At 32.6% G+C, this 13,266-nt stretch overlaps 2 protein-coding genes across 2 annotated transcripts in view; both read right to left on the minus strand.

The window, feature by feature from the left end:
• The window catches only part of LOC149795982 (uncharacterized), a 137,931-nt gene that overhangs the window by 84,775 nt on the left and 39,890 nt on the right, over positions 1–13,266 (minus strand). The window lies entirely within an intron of this gene.
• The window catches only part of LOC149795983 (general transcription factor II-I repeat domain-containing protein 2-like), a 31,117-nt gene continuing 28,062 nt past the window's right edge, over positions 10,212–13,266 (minus strand). Inside the window, exon 2 of the mRNA XM_089963907.1 lies at positions 10,212–10,331. Within this exon, the coding sequence (XP_089820033.1) occupies positions 10,212–10,331 (120 nt within the window). The remainder of the gene's footprint in view (positions 10,332–13,266) is intronic.

Below are 13,266 nucleotides of genomic sequence, written 5' to 3' on the forward strand. Positions count from 1 at the left end.
TATGCAATGTGATTACATAGAGGTGTTGACCTTAAGTAGTATGCAATGTGATTGCATAGTGGTGTTGACGTTTAGTATGCAATGTGATTACATAGAGGTGTTGACCTTAAGTAGCATGCAATGTGATTACATAGTGGTGTTGATGTTTAGTATGCAATGTGATTACATAGAGGTGTTGACCTTAAGTAGTATGCAATGTGATTACAAAGAAGTGTTGACCTTAAGTAGTATGCAATGTGATTACATAGTGGTGTTGACGTTTAGTATGCAATGTGATTACATAGAGGTGTTGACCTTAAGTAGTATGCAATGTGATTACAAAGAAGTGTTGACCTTAAGTAGTAGACTATGTGATTACATAGTGCTGTTGACCTTAAATGTGATTACATAACAGTGTTGGCCTTAAGTAAAATGCAATTTGATTACATAATGGTGTTGGCCTTATGTAGTATATAATGTGATTACATAGAGGTAATGGCCTTAAGTAGTATACAATGTGATTACACAACAGTAGTATGAACAAAGATTCCATAACGGTATTCACCTAAGTAGTATACAATGTGATTACATAATGGTGTTGGCCTTAAGTAGTGTGTATGTTATTTAGATTGTTATTGTAGCTTTAACAATTTTTCAGTCATATTAGTAAATATCAGCTATACATGTACTCAGCATTAGTAAATATCAGCCATACATGTACTCATTCTTAGTTAATATCACCTATACATGTAATCAGCATTAGTAAATATCAGCTATACATGTACTCAGCATTAGTAAATATCAGCTATACATGTAATCAACATTAGTAAATATCAGCTATACATGTAATCAACATTAGTAAATATCAGCTATACATGTATTCATTCTTATTAAATATCAGCTATACATGTACTCAGCATTAGCAAATATCAGCTATACATGTACTCAGCGTTAGTAAATATCAGCTATACATGTAATCAACATTAGTAAATATCAGCTATACATGTAATCAACATTAGTAAATATCAGCTATACATGTATTCATTCTTATTAAATATCAGCTATACATGTACTCAGCATTAGCAAATATCAGCTATACATGTACTCAGCATTAGTAAATATCAGCTATACATGTAATCAACATTAGTAAATATCACCTATACATGTAATCAGCATTAGTAAATACCAGCTATACATGTACTCATTCTTAGTAAATATCAGCTATACATGTACTCAGCATTAGTAAATATCAGCTATACATGTAATCAGCATCAGTAAATATCAGCAATACATGTAATCAACATTAGTAAATATCAGCTATACATGTAATCAACATTAGTAAATATCAGCTATACATGTATTCATTCTTATTAAATATCAGCTATACATGTACTCAGCATTAGCAAATATCAGCTATACATGCACTCAGCATTAGTAAATATCAGCTATACATGTAATCAGCATTAGTAAATATCAGCTATACATGTACTCATTCTTAGTAAATATCAGCTATACATGTACTCAGCATTAGTAAATATCAGGTATACATGTAATCAGCATCAGTAAATATCAGCTATACATGTACTCACCATTAGTAAATATCAGGTATACATGTACTCATTCTTAGTTAATATCAGCTATACATGTAGTCTGCTTTAGTAAATATCAGCTATACATGTAATCAGCATTAGTAAATATCAGCTATACATGTATTCATTCTTAGTAAATATCAGCTATACATGTACTCAGCATTAGTAAATATCAGCTATACATGTAATCAGCATTAGTAAATATCAGCTATACGTGTATTCATTCTTAGTAAATATCAGCTATACATGTACTCAGCATTAGTAAATATCAGCTATACATGTAATCAGCATTAGTAAATATCAGCTATACATGTACTCAGCATTAGTAAATATCAGTTATACATGTGATCAACATTAGTAAATATCAGCTATACATGTGATCAACATTAGTAAATATCAGCTATGCATGTACTCAGCATTAGTAAATTTCAAACAAAACAAGCTTGTTTTATATAAGCACTCCATTTTCTTATTGTGCAAAAATCATGTGGAATTCCCAAGTTTAGTAATTTACTTCTGAAAGTGTTTTTTCCCCAATGGTTTAATATCACTCCCCACGTGGTGCGTCCAGGTCGTGCTACTAATCCTTTTGTCTTACTTTTGTGTGAAAATGACATATATTAAAATTAAAACTTAGAAAAACAATAATGCATGAGAATCACAGGGATAGAACCTGTCTAACCATGGCTGATAATTAAAGTTCAATATTTCAAAGTAATATAACATATAAAACATGCATCATATAAATGTGAAAAATTTGCCAAGATCAGATGAGCCTCATAAGCTGAGCATAAAAACACACACACACACACACACACACACACACACACAGAGACACACAAATCAGGGCCAAGAAGCTGAATCAGCTTAAATCTAGATATAAATGCTTCAAAATGAGATGCAACATTTATTACATAAACCCTGACAGATAAAATATTACTTACATCATCAGATCATATTTATCTGCAGGACTCGATCAGTAATATCAGTAAGTCTAAAATCCCAACGGGGAATCCAAAATGTCCAACATCAAAGAACATGTTTTCTGATAGTGGCTGGGATTATTGATTCCTTCCAGATACATCCTCCAACAGAAAGTTATCCTATTCAACTAGGAAAATCCATCAATTATAGCCATCATATAAGGCATATCACATACCATACTGACCCATGTAAACTTCACAACAAAATCATGGTAGACCCAGATTTGCTGTCTCATAATATGCTGACAGATCCAAAATTATATGTCAAACAAACAGCATAAACCCCAATCTGTCAAAAAATAATGAGGCAGTAGGATTGGTTTATGCTGTTTGAAAGTTGGATGGTAATTCTGCATTCATTAAAAACTATGGTAACTGCATCCAAGTAGGGCAACTTTATTCCAGATTTAAGACAATATTCAAACACTATCCCAAAATCTAGGGCAATATTCAGCCAATAGAGACACCTCAGCATACAAGTGTATAATTCATTCCCAAGATGGGACATTTAATGTATACTCAGTACCACATAAAACTGTGCCAAAGACAAGCATTACTGCAGTGTGTGTGTGTGTGTGTGTGTATTTAGGATTAAGAGTACATCATCATAATCCTAGTGAAGTAGTGCTAAGTAAAGTTAGGCATTCCCGACCAACATACAAATTAAAACATAAATTATATAAACCAAAACTTTTTTAAAAGTCCAAAACCTTACTGGCATGAACATAATCATGGGACACATACCTCAATTAGTCCTCTCTAATGACATACAGGAGGGGCATATCCTACAACTTATGAGTCTAGCACAGGAGATTGAATGCAACTATTTGTGGATTTTTTCCTGATAATGTTTTTCATGATGTTGTAACAATTAAAACCAAATATGTACTGTGTTATCATGAGGCTCAATGTTGCAATATCTAAAACCAAATATGTACTGCATTGTTATGATGCTGCAACCCCATAAACCTAAGTGTACTGTGTTATCATGATGCTGTAACATCCAAGATCTAATATGTACTGTGTTGTCATGATGCTGTAACATCTAAAACCTAAGATGTCCTGTGTTGTCATGATGTGGTAACATCCAAGACATAATATGTACTTTGTTCTCATGATGATGTAACATCTAAAACCTAATCTGTACTGTGTTGGCATGATGTTGTAACATCTAAAACCTAACATCTACTGTGCTGTAATGATGCTGCAACCTCTACAACCTAATATGTACTCTGTTGTCATGATGTAAGATCTAAAACCTAATATGTACTGTGTTGGCTTGATGCTGTAACATCCATAAGCTAGTATTTACAGTGTTGTCATGGTGCTTTAATGTCTAAAACCTAATATGTACTGTGTTGGCATGATGCTGTAATGTCTATAACCTAATATGTACTGTGTTGTCATGATTCTGCAACCCCTAAAACCTAATATGTACTGTGTTGGCATGATGCTGTAATGTCTAAAACCTAACATGTACTATGATGTCATGATGATGCAACCTCTACAACCTAATATGTATTGTGTCATCATGATACAGCACCATCCACAACCTAATATGTACTATGTTGTCATGATGGTGTAATATCCACAACCTAGTATTTACAGTGTTGTTATGATGCTTTAATGTCCAAAACCTAATATGTACTGTGTTAGCATGATCTAAAACCTTATATATGCTGTGCTATCATGATGCTACAACATCAAAGACCTAATATGTATGGTGGTGTCAAGATGTTGTAACAAATAAGACCTAATATGTACTGTGTTGTCATGATATTGTAACATCCAAGACCTAATATGTACTGTGTTGTCATGATGTTGTAACATCCAAGACCTAATATGTACTGTGTTGTCATGATGTTGTAACATCCAAGACCTAATATGTACTGTGTTGTCATGATGTTGTAACATCTAAAGCCTAATATGTAATGTTTTCAGTGAAATTTCAAAACCTCAGATTTGTATTAGACTACAAAATATATGAACTATTTTTTCCTATGATGGAAAACATTTTCTTACTAAGTTTGCAAATTTTAAGGCTTAAAAAACTGGTCATTCATTTTTGTATTATAATTGTGTACACATGAAGAAAATTAATAAAAATGTACAAATCATCACAGTTAATAATGCAAATTAGATTTTAATTTGAAGTGAAACACAAAATCAAAAGTTTACATACTTCAGCATTTTAACTTTAATCTATGAATTTGTGTGAGACTCAAAACAAACACACACACACAAATATATATATATAACTTGAAAAATTTAGTGTATAGCAAATTCTGTAAAAACCTACATATGTTTGACCTGCTGACTAGGAATCTCTCTTACAGACTTTTACATACTAAAAATGTATTCATAGAAAATGAACAAGACAGTGAACTCTGTTTGGTCTGATCATGTCTACCCACAAATGATGCAGCCATAAAAAATCTCATTACACAAATAAATCAGTCTCAGTATTTCTTTTGTGTAGATGTAGATCATACTTAAGCATAAGAAATAACAGTGGCCTAAAAGAGATCCTGGAGGTACTCCACAAGTCACATATTTTTCTTCGGATGCAACATTGTTTATTGCAATGTTGGTTTTTTTTTCTTCTTTCAGATATGACTTCAACCAATATAAAAAACTGTTATCCAGCTTGTAAAGTTGTAAGTTGTTATGTAAAATATCAGGATTAACTGAGTCAAAAGCTTTCCTGAAGTCAACTGAAGTCTACAAGGTCAAAAGCTTTCCTAAAGTCAACTAAAGTCTACAAGGTCAAAAGCTTTCCTTAAGTCAACTAAATTAACCATGTCAAATGCTTTCCTGACATACTTTCTGAAATGAAGGGTTCTGCTGTCCATAACTATCTTGGTCCATTAAAACTGGCACCAGTAGATTTTGTTACTTCCAAATTTTGCTGATAGTTCACAGCTTGTTTGTGAAAGTATGATCAATGATTTTATCTTTGCAAAGGTCTAAAAGTTTATAATGGACAATGTGGTTGGTTGGTTGATTTTCACTGGAATTTTGGAGCACTTTTTTGGACAACGTTATATCAAGGAAATGAGAGCTAAGTACCTTTTCTAAATAATCAGCAAGGCTGCTGACTCTATTTGGCTTGGGCAGGTATCAAACTCAAGTCTCTTGAATTACAATGCATACTGGACCTCAGACTGGAACACCACATGAGTACTTTCAGTGAAAACCACATGTTGATATACCATCCATTCAGGAGGAACAGTGAACACAAGATTTTCAAGATGGCCACTTTGGTGGCCATACTTGATCAGTGGCACCATTTTCATTTAGGACAAACTGGATCTAGGGATAAATGTGTGTGTAAAGTTTCATGGCAATCATCCAGGAAGTTTTGGACAAACTGCAATTGAAAAGTTGTGCTAATGGACGGAGGGACAATGAAACACAGACAATCCTACAAGTTCATCTGGTCTTTGACCAGTACCTCCACTGGTCAACATTAAACAACATTAAACTCTTATAATTGCAATATTTATTAACTTTATGCATTATTTTCATTTTGGTTTCAGTTAAATATTTAGAATACTTTTCATTAGAGTCCTCTCTCAGTGTATGAGTATTAGTTTAGGGTTCTTTAAACAATTACTTTGAAAGAGTAGTTCTCCATCCAGTTTATCAGAAATAAATGAAGCTTAACAATTTCACATGATTAAGGGAAATCCTCATTATATTTACCAGATTGTAATTATTATTAAATCAACAGCAAGAATCACTTTGTCTTTAAATACATCATATTTTGCATCTATTTAATATACACATGATGTGGTCATATATGGAAACAAAAGCAAAACGCTTGATTGATTGTTTTAAATAACTTAAAAAATTAATATCAATGTTTCCTGTTATAATCATAATATCTGGCATAACCTGAAAAAAATATTTACAATATGTGCTTAATCTATCCAATTAAGTTACCATTACACAAAATCCATATCTGGCATAACCTGAAAAAAAATATATTAAACATGTGCTTAATATATCCAATTAATTCGTTATTACAAAAAATCCTTATCTGATAAAGTGGCAAAATATATCTTGGCAAAATGAGTGACAACTTACCTTCCATTCCAAAAGCATAATTGTACAAAAAGCTGTCCATTTTGTTCTCATTTTGTAACTTGTCCATCTGTGAAAATTTGAACAGCACCTTTGCCATGATGAACGATGTCCTCTAAAGCTTTCAAAAATGTCTTTACCATGATCAAGGAAATCCTATAAGGCTTTCAAAAATTTACCTTTGCCATGATGAATGAAGTCCTCAAAGGTTTTCAAAATATATGGTACAAGATTTCTACACAGCAAATTTGTAGACTTCCTATTTAGATATATAATTAAATTCAAACCAAAATCGAATTTAAACTTAATTCAACAACTTTATACATATTCTTTAAATAAAGTTGATCAGAAACATTCAGACAATTCAATTAAGACTCAATTCAAAGTTCTGACTTTAAATCGAAGAAGGCAGGCAAGTTATGATAGACATTTTCAAAGAGGTAAACAATTACCACAGATTGGTCATAAAAAAAATCAGGGCAAAAAATTTAGTGAAAAACTATTAATGACTACTAATTAACCTTGCAGATGACAGAATCCCTCATGATTCTGGAGAACCAACAATTAACCTTATTGAGGAAGGAATCCATAATCTCAGTCTGAAAGTGGAAGTTACAATGCTGCTGCTTTGTTTCTGACATTTCCATTCCTTAATGAAATCATTATGGACTGAATTCTGGTATGCAGTTCAAAAGCATTATTATACCGAACAATCTACTTCACACAATATGCAGTAAGAATCCTCAAACTTATTCAAGTCTAAAATCTAACAACTCTTTGATTCTTCTATGAATTCAGATGCCATCAGATGAGGGAAAAATATGTCTTCATGCCATCTAGCAGAGATCAAGGTCTTATTACAGACCAAACCTCAAACAAAAATTGGCAATGAAGAAGGTCTTTTCAAAGAATAGTTCTCAAGACACAGATCAAAGTCTTATGAGAGAATAATTTTCAACCAACTGGCACATATCAAGGTCCTGTGAAAGAATGGACCTCAAAGAAACTGACACAGATCAGTTAGGTCCTATCAAACAGGAGTCCTTAAAACAACTAGCACAGAGTAATCAAAGTACATTCAGACATAGCATGATTAACATGCAGAAATTCAGCATCGGCAGCAAACTTGAATCAGATCAGTTGACAAACCACAATTGATGCCAGACAATTGCATGACATCTAACAAGGAAGACCACAATTAAAATTAAGTTCTGTACTGACCTGCTTAGCTGACCTTATCCCCCCAAAAGTAGTGGCAACCCTTATATGCCTTGCATCAAGTTTGACAATATGTCATTGATAATACCTAGTTTTTCATTGCAAGAATGAAGAAATCGACTGCCCTTGATGTTTTGTGTAGCCAAAATCAGGGTCCTCCAAGCACTACCATACATAATGGCCTGTTCTGTGAGTACTGTAATTTAAATTAGTTCATACCTTATGTATACATTTGGAAGTTATTTGAAGATACAAAACATATTTCATTCATGCCATGAAAACCAATTATGCTTCACATTCTGTTTCGAAGTTGACTTCAACAGAAAATGATCCCTTGTATGGGGTTTATTCATAAAGAACATGAAATAAATGATGGCGGAATGAGGGGAAATTTAATGAAGGCAAGAGAGTGACCATCAGATTGGCAACTACGGCCTTTTAATCTTCTAATCTACCTAGCACTGATCAACGATATAGACAGATACCATCTTTATGGCCTTATTAAAACTAAAAAAAGTGTAAATGAAATTGGGCAAACAAAAATCAAATAACATATTATTTGGGCTTGAAACACAAAAATTGTAATTAGCAAACAGCATACATTGTGTCTGACACTGTTTATATATATTATATACTGTGACTTACAGACTGGTGTATGAAGGGTGAATTAACTCAGCTTTTTCATTTTTCCCCTGACTGTCAAGGTTAACAGATCTCTAAATAGGAACCTTACTGGTCAACTGACAAACCTTTAATTAATGCATTGCCATGTCGACTTTGGAAGCCATGACATTACTGTTACTACACTTGGCATACTTATACTACAAGATGGCAACTACAAACACACTATGATAGCAAATGATTTATCCCCTCATTTATCCAAAAATTACTTGAATGCAATTGAAATCACACTAAAATCCATGCAGCAAATGTACAAATATTAAGATAAATGCTATTCAGAGAATGTGAAACTTTGCAAGTAGATTGGAAATGCAATGCAGCTACTGGCTAAGTGATATAGGGGTCAGAGAAGAGTGATAAACACCACTCCATAAACCTGGATGTCGACCCATGGAAAGCGAATTATGCTTACTGTTCCTGCATGGCAAGGCTGCAGGTTTGATTTTCATTTGCCTTCTTTCAGATAATGGTAAATGACAAAATGAAAGAAAAGCAAAGACCAATAAGAGAATAGAAAGAAAAAGAAATGTACTGTACTATTTAATGATAGAGAAAGAAATGTATTGTACCATTTAATAATATAAAAAGAAATGTATTGTACCATTTAATAATATAAAAAGAAATGTATTGTACCATTTAATAATATAAAAAGAAATGTATTGTACCATTTAATAATATAAAAAGAAATGTATTGTACCATTTAAGAATAGAAAAAGAAACAAATTTACAATTTAAGGATAAAAAGAAAAACAAGTGAACTTTACAGTATCAGAATAGAAAGAGAAACATATATAATGTACTGTTTATGAATACAATGAGAGACAAATCTACTTTACTGTTTATGAATACAATGAGAGACAAATGTACTTTACTGTTTATGAAAACAATGAGAGACAAATGTACTTTACTGTTTATAAATACAATGAGAGACAAATGTACTTTCCCGTTTATGAATACAATGAGAGACAAAAGAACTTTACTATTTATGAATACAATGAGAGACAAATGTATTTTACTATTTAAGAATACAATGAGAGACAAATGTATTTTACTGTTTATGAATAAAATGAGAGACAAATGTACTTTACTGTTTATGAATACAATGAGAGACAAATGTTCTTTACTGTTTATGAATACAATGAGAGACAAATGTACTTTACTGTTTATGAATACAATGAGTGAAAAATGTATTTCAATGTTTATGAATACAATGAGAGACAAATGTACTTTACTGTTTAAGCATATAAAGAGAATGAAATGTACTGTACTGTTTAAGAAAAGAAAGAGAAACAATGGCTCTGTACTTTTAAAAATACAATTAGAAACAAATATATTATAATGATGAAGAATAGAAAGAGAAAGAAAAGTACTGTATGGTTTAAAAATAGAAAGAGTAACAAATGTACTGGACTGCTGAAGAATAGAAAAAGGAAGAAATGTAATTTACTTTATAAGAATATAAAGAGAATGAAATGTACTGGACTGTATAACATATATGATCCAGCTTTTCATCAGCAAATATCTTATTAAAATTATTTTTTAATCATTAATTAAAATATTAATGGTCATATCATCCTTAATTTTAGTTAAAAATTTAACTGAGAGCCAGAGACACTCAGCCACCCCATCTCTGCAATACTGGGACTCAGCCACCCCCTCTCTGCAATATTGGGACTCAGCCACCCCCATCTGCAATATTGGGACTCAGCCACCCCCTCTCTGCAATACTGGGATTCAGCCACCCCCTCTCTGCAATATTGGGATTCAGCCATGCCCTCTCTGCAATATTGGAATTCTTCAGAGCAGAATAAACAAAGTTTTGATGTCAATGAAGCCAGGTAATTGTACCTTACCTAAGATGTTGTTGTTGTTGTAGGGTTTAACACCATTTCTCAGCACAAGATAGGCTATACATGGCGGCCAGTATAACTGGTAGAGGAAGAACCCTGGAAAACCCAGGGAAGAACCACCGACCTACGAGAAGCTACTGGCAGGCTTTCCCACGTACCCACGCTAACCGAGCCTTGGACTCGAACCCACGCAGACAGAAGTGAGATGGCAGTGATCCGGAACGGTGAGCGCTTTAGACCACACAGCCACTCGGGGCACCCTACTTCAGATGTATTACAAAACAAAAAACATAAGCAACAGGAAGGTAGCTAAAATGAGGTACATGTTTAAAAAATTGCCAAGAGATTTTGACCATGTACACTTGCATACACAAAACAAGATTAGTTATGTTTACAACCAAATTCTGCCTTTTGATATTTCTATTTAAATTGATTTTAAATGAAATTTTAATTAAAAAGCTGTTTAAACTTTAAATGTAATTTATGAGCTCAACTATATTTATAAACAATTAGAAGTGTTCATGTTTTCTTATCCTTTTGCATTTATTAAAACTAAATTTTCTTTGAATATTTGTTTTTGTTTTTAAATTATTGAATGAAAACTTCTGAGATGAAAAGATTGGTTTTGCTCCTGGTGACATGGTATATAGTTAATTTTACTCTCAATGTCGCCAGTAACCTGTTCCTTAATTTTACCAAACATTTTACTGCAATAACCAAACAAGTATCGGTACGTGACTTTTCCCTGATTTTTTTCTTGGGATGTCATTTTTTTTTTTTTTTATATTGTTGTATCATAAGATTTTCCCTTACTTTAACAATAATTATAGACGCAGCTGAATATGGAAACAATTGATGGCAATTAAAATATGTCTGTTTGCATAAAAGTATGTAGAAAAGCATGTTTTAGATCTGTAAAATTTCAAACCTATAACTAAATTTCAAATACAATAGTCACCTTGCTTGTACGCAAGTGATTGAAGGTAAAACATAAAAAATATGCTTTTTACAAACAGTAAATCAGCTTTCAATTTAAAAACATTTCAAAACTGTTTGAAGCTAAAAATAGATTTGTGGTAAATTAGTATCTTTCAAAAAGATCTAGCTTCTTCTAGAATGCAAAAACTGAGAATAGCTACATGACAGCATTACAGACTTCAGAGTTCATTCATTTATTACATTACAAGTATGATGTATAGTGTTTACAACCAGAGTTAATTCATTTATTATATCATGTGTATGTTGTATGATGTTTACAATCAGAGTGCATTCATTTACTATATTATGTGTATGCTCTATGGTGTTTACAGAGTTAATTCATTTATTATAACGTGTATGTTGCATGGTGTTTACAATCAGAGTGCATTCATTTATTATATTACATGTATGCTGTGTGGTGTTTACAATCAGAGTACATTCATTTATTATATTACGTGTATGCTGTATGGTGTTTACAATCAGAGTGCATTCATTTATTATATTATGTGTATGCTGTATGGTGTTTACAATCAGAGTGCATTCATTTATTATATTACGTGTATGCTGTATGGTGTTTACAATCAGAGTGCATTCATTTATTATGTGTATGCTGTATGGTGTTTACAATCAGAGTGCATTCATTTATTATATTACGTGTATGCTGTATGGTGTTTACAATCAGAGTGCATTCATTTATTATATTACGTGTATGCTGTATGGTGTTTACAATCAGAGTGCATTCATTTATTATATTACATGTATGCTGTATGGTGTTTACAATCAGAGTGCATTCATTTATTATATTACGTGTATGCTGTATGGTGTTTACAATCAGAGTTAATTCATTTATGATACGTGTATGTTGTATGGTGTTTACAATCAGAGTTAATTCATTTATTATAACGTGTATGCTGTATGGTGTTTACAATCAGAGTGCATTCATTTATCATGTGTATGCTGTATGGTGTTTTCAGAGTATATTTATTTATTATATCATGTGTGTGCTGTATGTTTACAATCAAAGTGCATTCATTTATTATGTGTATGCTTTATGGTGTTTACAATCGCATAACAATTTAGCAAGCTTAAGCAGTAAAACACATGCAGTGAATTTTAAAGGACTGAACTTCAATAAAAGTAGAGGTCATGGATACTTTGTTGGACTTTTCAAATCTAAATCCCAAATCTATGTGAGCTAAGCTGACTGTGATTAGGCCAAGACCTTATTATCATTGGGTAATGAGGAGAAGGAGATTAGACAAAGTCCTTATTACCATTATGTATGGAGGAGGAGGAGATTAGACAAAGTCCTTATTACCATTATGTAATGAGGAGGAGGATATTAGGCCAAGTCCTTATTACCATTATCTAATGAGGAGGAGGAGATTAGACCAGGTCCTTATTACCATTATATAATGAGGAGGAGGAGATTAGACCAGGTCCTTATTACCATTATATAATGAGGAGGAGGAGATTAGGCCAAGTCCTTATTACCATTATATAATTTGGAGAAGGAGATTAGGCCAATTCCTTATTGCTATTATGTAATGAGGAGGAGGAGATTAGGCCAATTCCTTATTACCATTATATAATTTGGAGGAGGAGATTAGACCAAGTCCTTATTACCATTATGTAATGAGGAGGAGGAGGTTAGACCAGGTCCTTATTACCATTATATAATTTGGAGGAGATTAGACCAGGTCCTTATTACTATTATGTAATGAGGAGGAGGAGATTAGGCCAGGTCCTTATTACCATTTTGTAATGAGGAGGAGGAGATTAGGCCAGGTCCTTATTACCATTTTGTAATGAGGAGGAGGAGTTTAGGCCAGGTCCTTATTACCATTTTGTAATGAGAAGGAGATTAGGCCAATTCCTTATCACTATTGTGTAATAAGGTGG

This window comes from Sinohyriopsis cumingii, chromosome 7 (assembly GCF_028554795.1).
Source record: "Sinohyriopsis cumingii isolate HCF-2022 chromosome 7, ASM2855479v2, whole genome shotgun sequence".
Lineage (NCBI taxonomy): Eukaryota > Metazoa > Mollusca > Bivalvia > Unionida > Unionidae > Sinohyriopsis > Sinohyriopsis cumingii.